The sequence below is a fragment of the Pipistrellus hanaki genome (genome assembly GCF_964339955.1).
Source record: "Pipistrellus hanaki genome assembly, chromosome: 17".
Taxonomy (NCBI): domain Eukaryota; kingdom Metazoa; phylum Chordata; class Mammalia; order Chiroptera; family Vespertilionidae; genus Pipistrellus; species Pipistrellus hanaki.
The window spans coordinates 22,503,481-22,525,494 of NC_140519.1; the positions used below are offsets into that span (position 1 = coordinate 22,503,481).

General features: G+C 38.8%; 1 protein-coding gene and 1 pseudogene across 3 annotated transcripts in view; both read left to right on the top strand.

The window, feature by feature from the left end:
* Nucleotides 1–22,014, top strand: part of CA8 (carbonic anhydrase 8) — an 80,493-nt gene that overhangs the window by 52,747 nt on the left and 5,732 nt on the right. Inside the window, exons 7-9 of one of the 2 annotated variants that reach the window (XR_014793258.1) lie at nucleotides 1,369–1,481; nucleotides 8,012–8,180; nucleotides 18,617–18,701. Coding sequence is in view for 1 of the 2 variants with exons in the window: in XM_084865095.1 (XP_084721221.1) it covers nucleotides 1,369–1,481; nucleotides 8,012–8,146 (248 nt within the window). In the remaining variant the exon portion in view is untranslated. The remainder of the gene's footprint in view (nucleotides 1–1,368; nucleotides 1,482–8,011; nucleotides 8,181–18,616; nucleotides 18,702–22,014) is intronic. The other variant, XM_084865095.1, reaches the window with a different exon arrangement.
* On the top strand, nucleotides 10,332–11,145 carry LOC311611818 (TIP41-like protein; annotated as a pseudogene). The gene has a single exon. The product of its transcript is annotated as a TIP41-like protein (transcript).

Here is a 22,014-nt window from a genome sequence, read left to right on the forward strand (position 1 = left end):
ATATGCATTCATTGTTTTCCTCAGAATATATAACTATGTATTACTCTAGTTAATAAAGGCTCTTTACAATATATATACTAGTATTCTCTGTGGTAAGTACCCCTTACCTAAACACGAGAGTAAACCTTTTGAAATAACAAATACTTTACCACTAGTTTCATTAATCATGCAGTGTTTCCTTTTTGTAAAAATTGCTATCTCTATGTAAGCACCAGCATAACAAGTAACCTTGTTATACTTCTAGAATTGATCAGTGAAGTTTTTATTAATCTATAGTGAAATAAACTTGACACCTAATTTTATAAGGTATCTTTTTGCAATGATACGTATCTGTTAATTCTGATTATTTAGGTCTGCCCTAAATAGGTAGGGATTGTGTATAAAATACTCAGAATATAATTTTTAGTTAAAGGCAATTTTGTACAAAATTTTGGTCTTTACAAATCTCTACCCAAATTATGTGACATTTCTTGGTGTTTCAAATGTAACCAAATAGGTCAATGCATCATATCTTCTGCTTTTTACATTTAATTGCTCTACAACAAACCAAACATTTACCCATCATATTCAGTAATGAATTTCTCTAATATAGTGCTAAAGATTTCCATAAGAATAGTTTCTTTTATCCTATCATAATATGCTTTTAAAAATTTGTTGTTAAAGAAGCAGTACTGATAGAAGTAGCCAGAGCAGAATGGTTAAAAATACCGGCTTTGAAGCCAGAATGCTTTGGTTGGAATCCTGGCTCTGCCAGGTATTAGCCCTATGACTTTGGGCAAATTATGTAACCCTTTGTGATTCAATTTCCCCATCTGACAAATGGAGCTAGTCATAGGAACTATCTCATTGGTGTTTTGTAAGGGTTAAATGAGTTAATGTTGAATAGTTCCTCCCATGTAGCAAGCTTTCAATAAATATTAGGTGTAATTAGCTAAGTCCTCCACTAAAGTAAAAAAAAAAACACACACACACACAAAACAAAAAACAACTATGGGTACACTTTTGCTAAAGTGACTAAATTTTACATATATATATATATATATATATATATATATATATATATATATATTCACACACACACACACACTTCAGGTGTATATGTATTAAGTTTATATAGTACATTTGGATATACAAAATAAACCACTGATAGAATAAACTACTATAAATAATAGAGGACTCGTCGTGTTTTCCATCAATTATTTTCTTTATGATGATTAGTTAAGAACACATATGAGGGTCTAGTTTAAAAATGACATCAGTCTGAGAAGTGTTATTTGGACAGTTTGTAGTTTTGAAAATTATTGTTGGAGCCTCAAAATTAGGATGCATTAACTTTCCTTTGTGTGCCATGTCCACGTGGTTGCACAGATCCTCTGCTCCGTGACTATTGGGTGTACGAAGGCTCGCTCACGATCCCACCTTGCAGTGAGGGTGTCACCTGGATATTATTCCGATACCCTTTAACCATATCCCAGCTACAGGTGAGTGCGGCGCCTTACGTCTTTTTAGAGTGAAGTTCTGAGTTAAAAGGTTACCTTTTGTTCCTGTAGAAGGGAAATGTCGGTTTTATGTTTTAACTCTCCTTAGATCAGTCACTTCTTTGCAGATGAAAGTTAAATGGCTCGTACTTGTGAAAGCAATTGAAAGGTCAAGGATGAACAAAACCCAGCCATCCTTTATGATCTGTATTTTAAAAGTCCGTTTTTATGGAGTAAATAGAAGTTGCTGAAATAGTCAAACTTTTTTATTAGCCTAGTTATTCTCTTATGGAGGTTTTCTCAATCATGGAGAGGAGAAAGGTCTTGAGAGTATAGTGAGAATGCTGGTTATTTCTGTAAGTCACATGTGGGCTTTGAAATAGCTCTTCTTATGCTAGCACAGGACAAATATGTATGAAGAAGGATGAGGTATTGAGAAAGAATACCCTTGGGAAGTTCTGTAGCCCCACTTTTGGTCACCTCCATCCCCCACTGTAGGTGCTATAGATGCTAATGCACAGGGAAGTAACCTGCTGAAACATGAGGCAACATAACTATACTGTTTTTAAACAGGGACTTTGATCCTATCCAATAAATGAGAAATATGCAATTTGACCATCACTCCAACACACAAGATGGCTTCCCCCATGTGGTCAAAGATGGCTGCCCCCATGTGGACACATGTGGCCGCCACAAGATGGCCAGCAGGGGAGGGCAGTTGTGGGCAACTGAGCCTGTAGGGAAGGGCAGTTGGGGGTAGGTGGAACCCAGGCTAGCAGGGTAGAGCAGTTGCAGGGGACCAGGCCTGCAGAGGAGGGTTGTTGGGGGTAGACCCAGGCCTGTAGAGGAGGGCAGTTGAGGGGGAATCAGGCTAGTAGGGGAGCAGTTAGGTATCAATCAGGCTGGCAGGGGAGTGGTTAGGAGGTGATCAGGCTGGCAGGCAGAAGCAGTTAGGGGCAATCAAGAAGGAAGGCAGGCAGGCAAACAGTTGGAAGCCAGAAGTCCTGGATTATAGAGGATGCAGGCTTCTGAAGAACCCCCCCCCCCTCTCCCCCCATGTGTGAATTTCATGCACCGGGCCTCTAGTATTATTATAAAAGAGGTACTTATGTGTCTCCTATCCTCCAGAGATCGATGGGATCCCTGTTCTGTAAGGCTATATCTTCCCTTTGCAATGAACCTCAAAAGGCTTGAGCAGTTCTCTATAGCAAGCATGTCAAACTCGCGGCCCACAGACCACATGCCTTGTTTATTTGGCCCCTGTTAGCCTTTTGAGTTTGACATGCTTGCTGTACATAAACCAAGTTTTTAAAATAATATTTTTTATATCCCTTGCCATTTTATAAGTTCACATTAATCGAGTTTATAGTTGTAATTGAGTTTATGGTTGTAAATATTTAGAGTTTGAGATATGTGTGAGACATCCAAGAAGGGAGTATACTATATAAGTGGTGGTTGAAGCCATAGTGTAGGAGAGGAGAGAAAAGAAGTGGTGCAGAGAACTGAGACTGGCAGTCCCAAGGGGCACCCCTTGGAAGAGTTGCCCCCAAAGAAGGTTTGAGAATTTTGAGTCAGGAGGTGGATGCGATGCCAGGAGGCCGGGGGCGGGGGGGGGGGGGGGGGGGAAGAGAGGGGGCGGGGAGGTGTGAAGTTCAAGAAGGAGGGAGTAGAGAGATGAAGAGTATCAGATTCTGAGCACACATTAGTTAAAGACGGAAAACTTTACTTGGATTTAGCCACAGGGGGAGATCTCAGACTTGGAGATGAGATCGAAGAAGCTTAGGGTCTACAGTCATGTATATTTAGGCATTACAGTTTTCGGTTAGGGGTAATTTTCTTTAAAACTGGTAAAAATTTTAGTGAAAAATAAAGTTTTCCTCTATAACACAATAACATTTCTATTTTTTTTTTTTTTTTTTTTTTTTTTTTTTTACAACTAAGGCTTAACCTTGCTGAGCCACAAGAAAGAAAATTCTCAGTTTCACTTAGAATTCCATTAAGGATTTCCTTGCTAGTCTGGTTTAGGGGATGTTAATGTTGAGCTGTATTCTGAATGTTACCTGATGTTCTGTACACGTGAGATACAATGTTTTACTATCACGTTGACCAGTGTGCTATGCTAAACGCCAGAGACAAATCATTGTGCCTTTGGGTCTCACTGGCTTCAAAGAAAACCTTGCTCAGTAACGTACCTCTAAGTAAGGCCAGTGACAGTCTAACTCTAGCTCTCTTGGTCATGCTCCTCGATAAAGGGGAGCCTAAGCCGATAATCTCACCTGCTCTGGAAAATAGATGACTTTTGCCCTGGTGGTTAGAGCATTGGCCTGTGCACTGGAGGATCTCCGGTTCGATTCCCAGTTAGTAGGTGTGCTTGTGGGGGGCAACTAATTAACATGTCTCTGTCACATTGATGTTTCTCTCACTCCCCCTCGCCCTCTCCTCTTCCTTCTATCTCTAGAATCAATGGAAAAAATATCCTCACTCCTTGAATAAAGATTAAAAAAAAATAATAAAAAGAAGGAAAATTGATGATGTTTCAATTACCTGTAGCTTTTCAAGAGAAAAAAAATGTAGGTGCAATTAGCTCAAAGCTCCCTATAGCATCTGTTCAGAGGGTGCAATGTTAAAATGTGAACACACACACACACACACACACACACAGAGGCATGTATGTTAAAATGCAATTTGTAGTGCTTTAGAAAAAAGTTATAATCTTAAGAGAATATACATCAGTCTGTTCTTGACTTAAATGTCTTACTGTTGCTGCTCATACAATTTCAGAGAAAGCAGAGCCAACATAGAAACAGTCTAGAGAAAACAGTGAAAATGAGCATCCGAACCAAGAAAAATTGAGGTCTCATATTATTGCACTTAAGAGCAGAAAAAGAGATAAAGATCGAGAGAATGAGAATTGATCCATAAGATAAAAGGAATGGCAAATGGCAGGTGGAGTGTCTACATAGCTGGTGATATTGAGAAATATGAAACTTTTATTGAGGAAAAAATGTTTCAACTCACATCATAGGGTTAACATGTGATTAACTGCTGGGTATTAGTATGGAAACAATTGCTCTCTCGAATACATAATCTGCCACAGGATAATAAGGCCTGCACCAGCCACATTACAGAGACAAGCTCCAAGTCATAACGCTTTCCTGTGAAGTGCACAGCAGCTGGACGCGAGGAGGAGTTTTCTGCTGCAGTGTACGGCTGACAATTCCACCCCTCGTGGAATGTTCCCATCTTCCTGAGAACCAGGAATTCTAGACTGTGGAACTGGAAGTGCCTGCTTAGTTGAAGTTTTCATATTACGTTCGGTTAGCATACCATAGGCAAAGGAAAACACACACAATTGGATGGATTTGAATGAGTGTAATTTTCTCTTTCTTTCTTTCTTTCTTTCTTTCTTTCTTTCTTTCTTTCTTTCTTTCTTTCTTTCTTTCTTTCTTTCTTTCTTTCTTTCTTTCTTTCTTTCTTAATGATCAATCTCCATTAAATGACTTTAAGCTAAACAGTGTTCTAAGCGTTAGGAAGCCAAAGTAAAAAAAAAAATTTTTTTTCAGTTCTATTGTTACATTTGGAAATGAGATGCCATGAACATAGTACTAATGTATGCCGAACTGTGAGTGAATAGCCTAGTTGGTTCACGAGTCAGTGAAGTTTGGAATAAATGTCTTAACTTAGGTCAATTGGAGTACCACCCAGGTTCAGAGAACAGTGAGTATTCAGCCCTGCTGCCTTCAGAAGATGAGGATTTGTCTATGAAGAGTGGGACCCCTCTTTTACATTGGTTAAAAACAAACGCCATGCTTAAGTAGAGTGGCATTAAAAATCGACGAAATCACGCATACGGATATATATGATAATGATAGTCTCTGTACTGCCTGGCATTTGAATTTTGTTGAAGGCTTTTATCCTGGGGTATTATTTTTTTAATTTCTCACTACTCTCATTTCAGCGTGGGATATCGCAGTATGCACTTGAAACCATTTGAAGTGACTAAAGGGTTTGAGGGGCGGTTACTTCAGAAACATTGGCATTTCAGAAAGACGTGTTTTTCTCTGTTGATGTTTGAAGTCTTCAAAGTGTTGCTCTGATCAGAGAAAAGCATTTCTTGTGAAAGAGTTCTCTCCAGGAACACAGCGGTCTGAGACGGGCCCGCTGTTGATTCAGATCCTCTCGTCTAGGAGCTGTTCTCACTGAAGGTGTGCAGGGGAGGCCTGCAGCTTGAAAGGCTTATCTTCAGTTCACTATTCGTAAATACAAAGTTAACCTCGCTTTAAAATAAGCTTCAAAGCCCATGAAGGTGGAGAATTCTTTAAAAGGTGTTGAAGCAGTCAAGTTTCTAGTCCACGTTGCTCATCGGGGACCCTGCCCAAGGTTATAGGTTCTGGTGGCCGCTATGACATACGGTTCCTTGGAAGCTGACTGTAAGGAGGAGGATTTTCCATTTCCCCAGCCAACTGGTTTATTTATTTTTTTTCAGTCTATTTTTTGCATATAAAATTGGAGTTAAATATTTATCCAAAATGCTAAAGGTTTGACCTCAAAAGAAGTTGGCTAGTAGATATCATAATGTGCTTGGACATTATGCTGAATACTTTTCATGAAATATTCTATTTACTTCTAACACCATCTTTGCCAGTACTGTTATTTCCTCTCCCTCGTACTCATGTGGAAACTGAGGCATAATGAGGTGAGCTAATTGGTTGTTTGGGGTCTTAGGTGGCAGAACCAGGATGAGAACCGGCCCACTGCCTTCACCTTCATAGTCTTCTTTTTGGAAAAGCATAGGATCCTCTCACTGACCAGGGTCCTTCCCACGCCACACATAGGGAAAACTGAGTGAGCCACACATAGGGAAAACTGAGTGAGATACATCCCACAATGTATCTCAGGGGGATCTCATGCAGCCTTGACTCTAGAAACCTCCCAGACATTGCATGCGATATAATCGCCACTCATATCCCCACTCAGAGACCCGGAGAAGGTCTAGTGACAAGCCATTATGTAGATTAAACAGCCAGTTGCTCATCTCACTGGCATCTTTATATAAATACATATATTACTTTAAAAAAACAGGACAGTTGACACCTATTATTAGGAAATAAAACAGTATTGGAGTCATGGGAAAATAAAATATTAGAAGTCAGATTTCTAACCTGGATTCTAATCTAACAAGCCATTTGATTTGCCCCCAACTCTATCTTCCTACATGTACATGTGGGGGTTGGATTAGAATCTTATGAGATTCAGCTCCTTTGGGGTCAGTGAACTTCTACTTCAGAAAAAATGCACATGTACAATTTTTTTTTTGCATGTCATTGAAGGGTTTCATGGGCCCCCTTAAGTCCATAGGAGTTTTTTACGTTTTTATCATTATTCCTTCATTAGTTGATTCCTTGCATTTTCTTTTACTTTATGAATGTGGAGACTCTATGGCTGTGCTGTATGAAGAAAGCTTTGTGGATATAACCCTCTGATACACAATGGGCTTTTGGTGGATTGATGCTGATCAAACACATTTGCTCAGCATCCATGCAGGATGTAGGTTCTCTTGATTGGACTAGGATTTCTGAAGAGGTGGCCATGGAGCTGGGAAAAGAGCAGGTGGGCTTAGCAGTGGGCTCAGACTTGGTTAATTTGGAAACTTTCTTAACCTCTTTAGTATCAGTTTCTCCTTTTGCGTAAGGAATGAAGACTGCCTGAGTCATGTGCCTGTGAGGCATTTAAGTGAAGTAGCAGACAATGAGCCCTGTAGGTAAGTCATTCCCTATAGATGGGAATGAGCCTGGCGGTGTTCCTCACATGTCTGCTTGTTGCGAACATACTTCTCAGAGGGCCGAGTCTGGCAGGCTATGGGTTCTTAGGGGGTACAGACCTGGCAGGTCAGAGGAACTGCAGTGTGGCTGATGGGAAAGGTCCCTGGGGACCATGGGAACAACCTCTCCACAGGTAAAGGGAAACCTCTGGACATGGAGAGGCCACCTGAGAAAGGGAAATGAACTTGAAAATTGATATTGTTAAGAGAGGAAGTTGGGCTTAAACTTTTGAGAAAATTAGAGGTATTCTTTGGACTAGCATTCTCCAAAGGGCTAGAAGAGCAGCAAAGAGAGTCTTTGGATGAAGGAAATCTCCATCTAATAAATCTAACATTTAATCAGTGTTAATGTACAGTAACATCAGAACTTATTAAAGATATACTTGGGAAGCCTTTGAGATGTTCATTCATTCACTCTTTCTTATTATCCTACTGGCAGGCATGAAAGATTTTTGAGAGAGATGCATATCATATTTGCATTAATAAGTCCAGCAGGTTTTCATGACACCTGTACTTACTTCTCTGGTCTTCATTTCTCCTGCAAGGATCATGACTAATGTCTTAGATCTGGAAGAATTAAGTCCGTTTTCCTGTTTTTGAAGTTTAGTTTTAGTTTTTCTCCTTTTTAATTTGGCAATGTATGCATATCTTAAACCACTCTTGTTAATGTCTGGTAAATTGTTAATCTATATTTTTCTGCTCTTATTTTCAGATTGAAGAATTCCGAAGGCTGAGGACACATGTGAAGGGGGCGGAGCTCGTGGAAGGCTGTGATGGGATTTTGGGAGACAATTTTAGACCCACGCAGCCACTTAGTGACAGAGTCATCAGAGCTGCATTTCAGTAGCCGAAGGGAACGGGAACAAGCCAGGCTTCCTCCGGTATGTGCAGGCTGTGTAAGGAAGTGGGCACACGGTTGTGTAAACCTATCAGACCAAAGGTCCGCTCGTGGGGATCCTGATAATTCAGCCATATGAGTTTTATTTTGGTAAAATGTATGACACACTCTCAAGCCCCATTAATTTGGAAGTAAGGTGGGTTTTAAAAAAAAATTCATGCATTGTTGAAAAGAATCTGCAATCCTCAGATTTTCCCACTAGAGCAGCCTTTCATTCCAAATGTTGCTTTAATACTGATTCTCCTAAGGACAGAAACGGGGATATGCAAGCACCCCTTTAGTACTTTACTGTGTCGAACCCCTGAAGCTTCAGCAGTCACCTCCTCATGACGGAGGAACGTGAAGGAAGGGACTGGAGGGGTGTGTGAGCCTCAGAGCTGACCCTCATTGTCTGACACAGATTTATTGTATTGTTTTTGGGGTAGCCAGATCTATTGTGAAGGTAAATACTTGTCCTATAGAAGTGCTATTATTTGATAATCAAGAAGCACTAGTTAATAATAAGAATATGGTATCTTTTGGGATTGATTAAAACATAATATATACATTTTTAACATGTTGAATTCAATATATGGATTCCTTACACCTAAGGAGCTAACAAAATAAAACATCACAAACATGGAAAAGGTAAAGTCTACAAAAATGCCGGTACACTGAATTATTTCTTTACCTTGTGAATTGCCTAAGAGTGTGTACAGAGGTCAGCACGTGGCCGGCAAGCCACTGCTTCCCATAAGAGAGTCATATCTGTTGAAATACTTTTCTAGGTAAGCAGGACAGAGCTCTGACTGTTTAGTGGACCATTGGGATAGATAGTCACATATTACGCAAGAGGTACAATGAACAGAAATCTCTGGCGTCCAGGAGCTCACAGTCTCGTGAGCTGGACAGTCAACACGGGAATTGTAAAAGGTGATCGTTTCGTCCATGTGTTTCTCAATCCAGTCTCCTTGCCTCTCTGTTATTACTACACTGTATGTAACCAGGACTCCAGCCAGACCGTCTGTCTACATCTGTGATTGTGCTTCGCTCACACAGTCCTTCCTGCCGCACCTTTTGCCTACTGAAATCCTTGCTACCCTGCAGGCCCAACTCCAATACCACTCTCAGCAGGAATTCTCTGCTTCTCCTCTCAATTGTACCTCTCATTTCGCATCATTTCTTCCATTTAACTTTGTGTATTTCTTATTTTGTTTTGTTTTGTTAGATTTCAGATTTCTTCAGGATTGAAACATCTTTATTTTACTTTGAATCCATCATGACACATAACTTTGTATCTTGAATGTCCAGGCAAATGACAAGTTCCTTACACTCTAATGTCCTATATTCCAGTCATTCATTCCCTCTCAGTTTCTATGTTAGACACTCCAGTGCCTTTCACCCTCCTAGGTTTGAAGATGATGACCAGGCAAGTTGCCTTTGGCAGGAATGAGAAGAAACTTGTAGTAACTCCATGAATGAGGAGAACAAAGAAATGTAGCAATGGAGATTTCTGATAGTGACTACCTTTTCAAAGACCCCAAGGAGCTACTCCTTGTGAAGGAGGTAAACATTTAATGCCCTGAGGTACCCGAAGGAAAACCCCGTGGGCCTGAGGATAGAAATCAAAGCAGGGAGTTAGGCAGGGCCCATTCTTGCAGGTCCTACCAGCCATGTGAAAGCATCTTTATTGTTGATGCATTGATAACTTATACAGACTTTTATTCAGGGGAGTGGCCTATTCTCATGTGTGGTTTTAGTAGATCACAGGGACTGGAGATCGAATGCACTGGATTATAGTGGAAGGGCATTGCAGAAGCCAGCTGAGTAGCCAAGGTGTAAGACATGGAGGCTCGGATTCTGACGAGGAGCAGTGGAAGGAGAGAGACCTTCATGTGTGTGAGACAGACCTTGAAGGCGATAGCTAGTGACCGATTGGATGAGGTAGAGGAGAGTGGATAGGCGAGTTAGAGAGGTTGGAAATATCAAAGATAAGTTTTATGTGGATAGATTGTAATTGAGTGACAGCAGGAAAGCTGGAGGAGGCTCTGTTTGGGATAGAAAGGAAGATAAAGAGTTGAGTTGGGATGGTGATAGCTCGGAAGCCCCGGGGGCTGGGTCACAGTGAGGCAGGGAATCTGTGTCTGCTGCCACCACCGCTCCAGCCTATTCCATGTGGCCCATGTGGGCACCGTCTTTACTGTGATGATCCCTAGCTTCCAGGCCAACTACTGGGACTTCTTTGGGCCCTGGAAGCTTACAGCAGCCAAGACCTACATCAGGAAGTTGGCAGAGGTGGAGAAGTTAGCTGATGAATTGCATGTGCCATTTACCCCTGGAATGATGTTTGGAGACAATGTTTTAAGAATGCAGCATGGTTTTGGCCTTGGGATTGAGTCAGTGATACAGATGTGTAAACAACTACCAAGGAAGCTTCAAGTAGCCTGGATAGAGTGTGAACATTCCAGGGAGGTTATTAAACCCTCTGATTTGACCTAAGTAATAGATTATAAGGGAACATTACTTGGAGAATCACTCAAGTTAAAGGTACATCCTAAAGATACAGTGCATTTGAAAGCCAGAGAGCAGATTAAATTTTTTTGCAGAAGTTCCCTTATTTGAGGATGAACTTCATGATCATGTAGTTTCAAGTCTAAGTATGAAAATTAGAGTAATGCCTTCCAGCCTTTTCCTGCTATTGCAGTTTTGCTTGTGAATTGACGGAGTGCTGATCAGGATGAATGATAGGAGACTTTACCACGAGGCTGACAAGACCTACATGTTATAAGAATATACATCACGAGAGAGCAAAATTGCTAATTTAACCAACGTTTCACCTTCCCTCTTCATGGAACCTAATGAAATGTCACAGTATTTACTGGTCAAGGAGGCAGTTTGTGACAAACTAATATTTCCAGATAATTGATCATAACCCCACAGACTCTCAAGAAAATGCATCTGTGGAGTAGAATGTGATGTACCGTGTACTCACCGTGGAATCTGATGGAGACCTCGGCTATGTGGATGGGGGAATTTTTATTATGATAATTGCCTTATATAGGTGCAGATTTTTCTGTAGCCTTAAAGGGGGAATATAAAAAAGATAGTTGCAGGCAGGTTCCACTCCTCCTAACCCCCCAAAAAAGAGCTGAGTTGGTGCATGTTGAATGAGAGATGCCTGTCACTCTCCAATGGTGGATCCACCATGAAGGTAGCTGGAATTTTGAGAGTGGAGATCATAGAAGAGGACTAAACTGAATATGGGGGTTGTTGGCATAGAGATTAATATATATATATATATATATATATATATATATATATATATATATATGTATAGTGTTCTAATGCTGCATAGGCATTAACTCATGAAGTGTTCATACAGTCTTTGAGTCTTTACAGGTACATTAACCAAAGTGCAGAGGAGTTAGGTCAGTTGCCCAAAGTAATGCAGTTGTGCTGCAGCACTGGAAGGGGGACCCAGACAGAAGGACAGAGGTCAGAGTGTCCCCATGCTGGTGGTAAGGGTGGAGTGATGCCGAGTGATGCATGTTGCCACAGAACAAAGTTGAGTGTCAAGGGAGGAGGCAGAGATGCTATGTGATGCTCCTTGATTCACTTACATATTGCAATGTGATTACCATTGTAGTGTTGCCTAATGCCTATCATGTCACACATACATCATTTCTTTCATTGTGGTGAGAATGAGACTTTTTAAAAATTTATTTTATTTTAAAAATATATTTTATTGATTTTTTACAGAGAAAAAGGGAGAGGGACAGAGAGTTAGAAACATTGATGAGAGAGAAACATCCATCAGCTGCCTCCTGCATGCCCTCTACTGGGAAATGTGCCCACAACCAAGGTACTTGTCTTCCACCAGAATTGAATCTGGGACCCTTGAGCCCACAGACCGAGGCTCTATCCACTGAGCAACACCGGCCAGGGCAAGACTTTTTTTTTTTTTTTTTAAACAAAAGAAATACTGGAACTTTTCTTTATGTAGATGGAGGGGCTGAAGATGCTGTTTCTCAGAGGGGCTAGTCCTAGCTGTGAAGTGTCTAAGAGTTGAAAGGGATGAAATCCTAAGCTGATTTGCAGATTGACTTTTGTAAGAGAATAGATCCTTCATGTGCAGTAATAGGAAGGAAGAGGAGGTGGTGGTTTATAGACATAGTGAGTCTGTGACTTGCTTTTGTTATTTAAGGAAGAATGCGGAGGTAGCCAGTAGTGGCCAGAGCCGCAGGGAGGATGGGAGATTGGAGCAGGAGAAGGGTGGAAGGATGGGCTTACAGGAGCGACAAGTAAGAGGGGAAGGTAGTGAGGTGTGATGAGGTTTGTTCAACATGAATTTATTACTCTCTCCAGCTTAGGTTTAATATACTGTCTGGGATGATCAGTGACTATAAGTGACCCTTTTTAATGAAATAAGATTATCTTGAATTTTTGATCTATATAGTCCTAGACCAGAGGTGCCTCTCTAAATATCTAAATAGCCATCGCTATTTTGTCACTTTTACACACACAGCACCATGAGATTATGTATTGATATATTTCAGATACTTCATATTCACCGTATGATAGGAAGATAATGTATAATTTTGAAAGTCTTAAATCAATGACAATTTAAGTATTTTGAAACGGAAGACAGATCAATGTCCTGTTTTTGGAGGCTGAGATTACTTAAAGGAGGTCATTTTCCCAGAAATTCCCAAGAATGGTGCAGGAATTCTTTCAAAGGTGACCCCAATTCTGACTTCATCCTTTTATGAATGCATTTTTCATCCCTTTTATCTTGAAATATGTTATACAAATCTAGTTATAGTTCTACATAAAAATTATATTGGGAAATCAGACTTATGGATGTGTGCTTTTATTTGATATTTAATAATGCCCTAAGGCAGTAATTCAAATTTTTATTAAAGTGAAATGATTTGACAGTCAGACTTTGAATTTAATGCATGAATGTTTCATTTAAGCTCTTGGAACTGAAAAGAAAAAAAAAGCCCACACTTTTTTCCTGGTAGTTCTCTAAAAATGTTTAAAATAATTTAGATTTATTTTAGCAATGTTTTACTAAAATAACTTTAGTTTTGGGACTTAAAATGGCATTTTTTTTGCACGACATGTCTAGACATCTGGAAGGCTTTGATAACCAAGACTTATTATTCCCATGAATAATCTGTAACTTTTCATATTACCATTTCAGAAGTAAGAACTCTGATTTTGTACTTGCATAGAGAGTTAGCATATAACTCACCCAGGTGCATTGCTAGTTCAGATTTCCGGGAGCCAGTTGACATTAAATGATTCTTTACCTATTGAGTTTTCTATAGAAAGACTGAAAATGTCAAAACTTAACAACAAACAAAAAATATGGTCAAGCATTAGGCCCAGTTTCTTTGTTGCTCTTGGTGTCATAACTTTGGTAATAATCTATCAATGAAATGATTATTTGCCTATTTCTTTCATTGAGTATTATCCAATTTTTAAAAGGCTATTCTTACTGTTTAGTCTTATCTATTTCCCTTATGACTCAGATATTGTTAAACTGCACATATTTACAATAACTATAATTAATTATACTTATTTAATTTATTTTCTATAAAAAGCAATACCACAAAGCTTTTTCAATATTTCCTTTTTTCCCCTGTCTTAAAAGGAGGCATATGAGTATGTCCCAAATAGATTCTTTTTTAAAATATATTTTATTGATTTTGTACAGAGAGGAAGGGAGAAAGATAGAGAGTTAGAAACATCAATGAGAGAGAGTCATCGATCAGCTGCCTCTTGCACACTCCCTATTGGGGATATGCCCGCAACCAAGATACATGCCCTTGACCGGAATCGAACCTGGGACCCTTCAGTCCCCAAGCTGACGCTCTATACAATGAGCCAAACTGATCCCGGCCAAATAGATTCTTTAAATACCCAAAAAACGTAGAAGAAAAAAGAGGGGTGATTAAGCAACCTTCTCTGAACAATTGCTTTGTCACACTTGCCCTCATAATTCTTTCTGGGTCTTGGAAGTCACACTCAGCTGTGTTGAATTCTTCTCCACATATACTTTTGCAATTAATAATGTTGTCTTCTGAGTGATAATGAAGCTATAGCTAGCAACAATTCCATATCGGTTTTCTTTTATAACCTAAAAGAGCTATAGGGTAGAAAAGGATAAGGCATTATAGGAAAGGAGGGGCTGTGTGGGGAAAGAGAGAATGTCAACTTGGAATGACCATGTAGGTCACATATGTCAAACACAAGGCCCGCGGGCCAAATCCAGCCCGCCAGGCCTTGCAATGTGGCCAGCACCGCGCTGTCATCACTGCACTCCGCTGTCAGTTTATGACATTGTCAGTTTATGACTGTTCAGTAAACCATTCGGCCCGTGATTTAGACTGGATTTTAGATTTTGGCCCCTTCTCTGATTGAGTTCGACACCCCTAATGTAGGTAAACGCTGCTATTATACTTCCTGGATAAATGGAAAGCTTAAAGCTGTACTTTTAGTCAATAGAACCTGGACTCTCTGCAATCTAGTAGTTTAATATGATGCACAGCAAGCATTAGGATGAGGGATGAAAGCTTGATGGGTATTGCTGTTTTCTATTTACTGTATCATATAGAACTTTTTTGAAAATGGAATGAATTTCCTAAAGCTGTGGTCAGCAAACTCATTAGTCAGTAGAGCCAAATATCAACAGTACAACGATTGAAATTTCTTTTGAGAGCTACATTTTTTAAACTTAAACTTCTTCTAAAGCCACTTCTTCAGAATAGACTCACCCAGGTCTTGGTATTTTGTGGAAGAGCCACACACTCAAGGGGCCAAAGAGCCGCATGTAGCTCGCCAGCTACAATTTGCCAACCACTGTCCTAAAGGGTTTCAAAATGATTTCAGGAAGAGGCCCCAATACCCAGGGTGTTCAATCTATCTATTGCGTTTTGGTTATGGGATATGAAATTGTTATTAACCCAGGACTGAAAATATCAAAACTGTATGAGCATTTCTTCAAAATGACTAAACAAAGAGAATACTCCCTGCTTCCATATTTCTCCCCCATGCCCCCTTTAAAAGAATAGTTTATTGATTTCTAGATAAAAGGAATGGAGAAGAGAGAAACACAGATGTGAGAGCGTAACATTGACCTGCTGCCTTACACCTCAGATCAAGCCGGCAACCCCGGCTTATGCCCTGCCTGGGAATCGAACCAGAAACTTTTCGGTGCATTGGACCAGCACCGCCGAGTCACACTGGCCAGGGCCTTTCCTTATGTCTTAGAAATGTTAATTATTTATTGTGCATAAAAATTCCAGAATAACTTAGTGTTCCTCTTCCCCCATGAATTCAAACAAAATTGTGTTTGGGCAGAAGAGTCCATTTTGCAACCATGGGCCACCATATATGGTGAACATTAATATATTCTCATACCTTAAATCGATTTTATGATTTTAAACCTGAAGGATATATTTTTCCATAAGAAAATCTCTGAGACCAGGTTATCTCCTCTAAACATGTTCTGTGATGCCTCTCATCTCATGGATGCTCATTTTTTGTAATTTCCTCAAATCAAAATTTTAGCTTTGTTCTTCCACTCTGAGATATACGGAAACCTTATGGAGAGGTATTCGTGTCAGTTTCATTGTCCTTTGTTGTCTATTCTCTCTAGTTCTCTTTCCTGTGATAAAGTTCACAGAGATTTAGGAAAGCAGAGGCATCCTAGCACTGGGGAACTGTAAAATCCCAGCACTCACTTCCTGCCAGAGTTCTCACCGCTCAGCCTGACGGGCCTGCTCTCTCCGTACGTGACTCACCTACACCCACAGCTTCAGTGGCCACTAAATACAGATATCCCCCTCATTTACATTCCTGCACCAGGTCTCTCTATGAAGTTCTAGAACTGAGTGCCTGCCTGTCAGTCTGACTTTTCTTTTGGGTTGTCAAAAGCATCTCTAACTCAACATATACGAGATTGAATTCATGATGGTCCTTCGTAGACTTGGCTCTCCAAGTTTTCCTAGAAACCTGAGTCAGACTTGACACTCCTCTTCTTCATCTCACTTCTTCTCACCTCACCTCACCTCACCTTACCTCACCTCATCATCTCACCTCACCTCATCTCACATTTCCATATATCATCCAGTTCTAGATTTTCCTTCTGATAGCTCCAAATCTATCTATCACAACCCATAAAGTTAGCATCATCTCTCACCTAGACTGTTGCAAAGGCATTCTTCCTCTCTTCTACATAGGATTGTTTGAGAAAGATTTATAAAAATAACAGACGTCAGTGATACAGAACACTCAAATGTGTGTGCCAGCTCTTGAGGGATTGGTACAAAGGCATTGAGTAGGATTCTGAATCCACACCTGAGCACAGTGGGACATGGTGACATAACTAATTGTCACCGTTTGCCATATGAGGCTGGTGATGGTCTTGTGGCTTCTTATTGCCATCCACTTGAACTATAGTATTATGGGCATCTGATTTAAATGTCTCAGCTGCTAAAAGTCTTTTAAATGAGCTTTGGAAAATTGATCTGCATTAGATCTATCAATATGTAGCTTGGTGCTAGTAATTACAAGGAAATACAGAAACATGATGAAATCATGAAGTTCTCTATTTTCTTTTTAATACTTTAATTTCATTATGTGGTAGTTAAGGTCCTGCTGATTGTGCTGGCAAGCTGCTTACATAGAGCACCACCTGGGAAATCTGAAATCTCTGCATGGAAATGAACATGGCCTGATAGTGTACAGCACTTCCTCTTTCTTAGGGATGGGAGCCCTCTCCTGTAAGTTAGAGAAGGAGCCACGTTAGAGGAAAGGTAGATATTGACAAAGGTGTGAGACAATGTCTTTTAAAATATATATTAAAAAAAAAGCAACACAAAAAATTTTGCTCATTTATCTTGGAGATATTTCTGTTAATACAAACAGGTTTGCCTTGTTCTTTTGGCTACTTCAGTTTTAATTAAACAAGTATCCCAGTTAAGACTTTTAACAAAACAGTAATCTAGGTAATTCCCAATGTCCTGGACAAAATCCAAAATATTTATTAGATAATATGGAGGTTTCCTAATCAATCAAGTTGCCACTAGACAACACATTCTCAACTAAATGAATTGCTACATTTCCATTTTCCATTACAGAGCTTTAAACTCTTTTAGAATTTCTGAATTCTTCTCATTTCAGTGGTCACAAACTCATAAAGGCCTTTAGGCCTTGTCTGCATAAAATATTTTCCAGGACATCTTAGAAGCATGGAGTTGAATTGGATCTCAGAAAGTTAGTTAATCCAGTCTTCTGCCCGGAGTGGTCTTCAACCAAATTATTCCAGATGGCTGCTCCCCTTATCTACAAACAAACAGTCCAACTCACCCGTGTTGTCTGCAAATACCTACTTCAGAGTGTTTTATTCCTGCCTAATTCAATGAGAAAAAAACCCATCAAGAAATACTGTCTGTAATGTATTAACTAAATTGGAATGCCATTCTTGTAGTAATATTTTTATGGTTTTCCATAAATAAATATTTTTTATTAATGTCATTGGTTAGATTCCAAGTATCCCAAGATTTATGTTTTTTTTTTCTTTTTGTAGCATGCGTGAAGTCCTGTAACCTTTATGCTGCAGAGAAACACATAATTTTTCGCAGATATGAATGTTCATTCTGATTTTAGTATGGGGACAACCAAAGGTTCTCTAATATCTTTTCTTTACAGAATGATTATATTTAGTGGTTCCCAGCAACAAAATCACTGTAATTAGGAATAAAAGATTGTAAATAAGAATAACAATGCTATTAATCATCTAAATTAGTCATTTATGGCACATTCCTGTACTTGAAATATTTCCACAGGAAATAATGCTAAAATCCACATTTACTTATAATTAGACATAATACAAACCTTCTCTCATTATAATAGTTGCCCAAATCCCAATTCAACTTAATTTCCTTGAATCTGATTTCTGGACTAAAAGCATTAAGCTTGAACTAGTGAAAAATGTATAATATGTGCTTCAATTAAGAAGTAATTAGATACTCAATCACCCTTACAACACACCAGGGATTAGGGAAGAAGGAAGAAAAATATGATGCACTGTAGTGTAGAAAATAGTTTTGTTAATTAGTTTAGTGCTAATTGAGATTGAGAAAGTGTCAAAGTATCATAACATAAGTTTACTTCTGATTGCTTTAAAAGCTAATAGTGTTTAATATTTTAGGATACTTTGATGCAGAGAAGTGTGGAAATGACCAAGCTATATGATTTACCCTAGAGTTTTGATTAAAGTTTATAGATCCATTCTAAGGTATACATATTAGTGAGTGATGGAAGGTAAAAACAAATGCTACTTTATATTTTAAACATTCTGTTGTATTGTACATCTAATTTAATCCTCACAATAATTCTGTGAGGCTTGTGTGTTTATTCTCATTTTAGAGATAAAGAAACTGAGACTCAGAGGGGTTGAGTAACTTGCTCAAGGTCACAGCCATTAAAGTGCAAAGCAAGGATGCAAACCCAGGTAGGTTCAACTACAAACCCTCAGCTCTTACCGCTGCACCCCATTTCAAATAGCAAAGGCAGAAAATTATGAAGGCCTTTCTATCTGTGCCCCCTTCTCTCTACAAGAACAGTTCCTGGGAGTGAGATTTCTGGGGGAAAGGGACATGCCTGGTTTTGATTTGGGTAACATATTGCTAAAATCCCCTCTATAAAGGGTTATATTAATTTTTGCTTACACCATTGATTGAACACTTTTTAGAGGGTGTTTTTGCTATTTACTTCTATCAATCCCTTTGTATGCCTCGCACCTCTCTCCCATCTTTTTACTCGTCACTTTCTTGAAATATGTTCATCTCCATCTGCCTATTGAAATGGCTGTGGCAAAAGTCACCTTTGAATTTCTTTCTCCTTTTTTTCCCTTGTTCCCATATCTCCAAATATAATACATGGTCATGGAAGAAAATTTAAACAATGCAGAATAAAAGGAAGAGGGAGCAGACGTTTCTCAAACCCTCCTCTCTGGAGAGCTGTCACCAGTGCTGGGTGTTCGGTTGAACATGGGAGACCTGTAGCACAGCGGGGAATGGCTCAGGTTCCATTCTGACTCCACCACTAATTGGTTGTGTGACCTTGAAAAAGTTACTAATATCTCTAAGTCTCTTTTTTTCATCACTTAAAAAGAAGACCACAATAGTGTCTACCTCATAGGGTGGTTGTGAAGATATGATGAGATAATGTGATCAAAGTTGCTTAACATGGTTTTGGTTCATAGTGTAAGTATTCAATAAATGTACCTTTAACATTATTTGTGTCCATTTGATCTCTCCTATGCATATATTTCATATGGATATGCATACATATAGTGTTCCTTATGGGATTATATTATGCAGGCTGTTTCTATCTGCTTAATGATACATCTTTTATTTTTAAAAGTATATTTTATTGATTTTTTTTTACAGAGAGGAAGGGAGAAGGATAGAGAATTAGAAACATCAATGAGAGAGAATCATCTCTCAGCTGCCTCTTGCACACCCCCTAGTGGGGATGTGCCCGCAACCAAGATACATGCCCTTGACCAGAATTGAACCAGCGTCCCTTCAGTCCACTGGCCCACGCTCTATCCACTGAGCCAAACTGGTTAGGGCGATACATCTTTTCATGCCATTGAAGAGATGGCGTACTTTTAAATGATTGTACTAAGTTGCCTTTAAGTATATAACAAAATTTATTGAGCTATTTCTCTATTATTGTGCATTTAATGTCATTTCCAGGATTTAGCTATAATCAATAACACCATGGTTAATTTCTGCATTTATTTCCTTAAAAATTCTTAGTAATAAGATTGCTGGCTCAGAGAGTTAATTATAATATATATATACATATATATATATGTGTGTGTGTGTGTGTGTGTGTGTGTGTGTATATATATATATATATATATATATATATATATGCAAATTGCTCTTCCCCAAGAGTTGTATCAGCTTATGTTCCCACTAACCATGTGCCCAATTACACATTTATTTCTCTTTACCTTTATGAACATTGAGTATTTTCAATTTCTTTTATTCTTGCCTATCTGATTAAAAATGACTGCTACATTATATTACATATTTCTGTGAACACTTGATTTTATTCCTGAATTTCCTATTCTGTACCATACTCTATCTATTCGTGAGCAATGACCAGGATGTTTGTGGCAAGAAAGCATATTTCAGTGTTTTGTAGGACAAAGTCCCTTACTAATTTTTTTGACAGAATTTTCACGTTTAATTCTTCCAGAAAAGATACAGGATCATTTTTATCAGAAAGACTGACATAAAGAATATAAGAAAAAGAGGGTGAGTAAAAGAGAAAAAGAAAGGAAAAAAGAATCTTGCTAGGATTTTTCATTTGGATTGCATTGAATATATAGAGTAATTTGAGAATTGATATCCTTTCAGTATTAAATCTTTTAGTTAAGGAACAATGCACAGGTGTATGCTTATTAATGTTTTTTTTATGTTCTTCATACATTGTATAGTTTTCTCTTCTTACTAAGTTTACCCCAGGATGTGTGCATTTGGGCCCTGGAGTTGGCCTGGGGTATTGCTTGATGAGGAACACAGTGTGTCCAGTTGCTGGTCTACAACTTGGGCAAATCACTGATATTCTTTCAGCCTCAGTTTCCTCATTTATGAAGTGGAGGCACTGGGAGTCACACCTCTTAAAGATGTTGTGAGGATTAAATGAAACATGGTGAAATGTTCAGGGCAGTACTTAGCCAAGGGCTCGCATTCAACAAATGTGAGCTATTACTATCAATTTTGATTAGTGATATTTCCTATTCTAATATTGGTTAATATTATTTAATTGAAAAAATAAATTGCTTAAGTCTGTCCTTGGCTTTCTCACTAATCTTTCCTATAGTTTCCTATAATACTAGTACTTTAGCTGATTGTTTGGAGTTTTCTATATAGACTGTGATCACATCTATCTGAAATGATAATTTTATTTCTTCCTTTCTAATTTTAATACTATTTTATTGTACCATCTAATACTTTCAGAATAATGTTAAATAAATGTCTGGTACCCCTTTCTTATTTCTGATACCCTTGTATTTCTACTTCCCAAGTCCAGAAGCATTTTCCCCCAACTCTCTTTAAATCTTAAAAAATATCTGATTTCTTGAACTCTTCCTTCCTCTCTTTATTTTTCTTCCTCATGACCACATACTGTTTGTTACTAGTGGGTATGTTGAAGAAGGTAGCTATATGCCTTTGCTTATAATGGAAGGACATTTATCTTTAACCTTCTGTTTTGTGTATGTCAGTATTGAAAGGGCTATGTGGAAACTAACATAATCAGACATAGATTTTCTCTGAAGGAGTTTACAGCCTAGTATTGGAAGTTAATCAGGTGCACAGCTAACTCCAAATCAAAGCAGCATATAGAAACTGCCCTGACATAGGGTTCTACTAGTGTACAGGAGAAAGAGACCATTTGAAAAGAGAAAGTCCGTATGTCTAGCATATAGCTATTTCTTAAAAGAATCCTATTTTGGAGATGTAACATTGAATTATCTTGCTTAAAGAGGGATGTGTTAGTGTGTTATCAAGTAGCTGAGCCAGACTTGCTGGGATGCAGATCAAGCCTGGGACCTGCAGTGGCCTTTGAGAACAAGGACATGTGTGTTCATGTGCTTTCTGATTTTTGATAGCTTTTCAGGAAACGCGCCAATAGTGATTTGATTTGCACTCATTCCCAAGGGTCTCCTTGTAGAAGATAATTTAAGGTTCTGAAACAGTCACAGGAAAGACAGCATCTGTTATAATTATATTGAAATAGCTGAT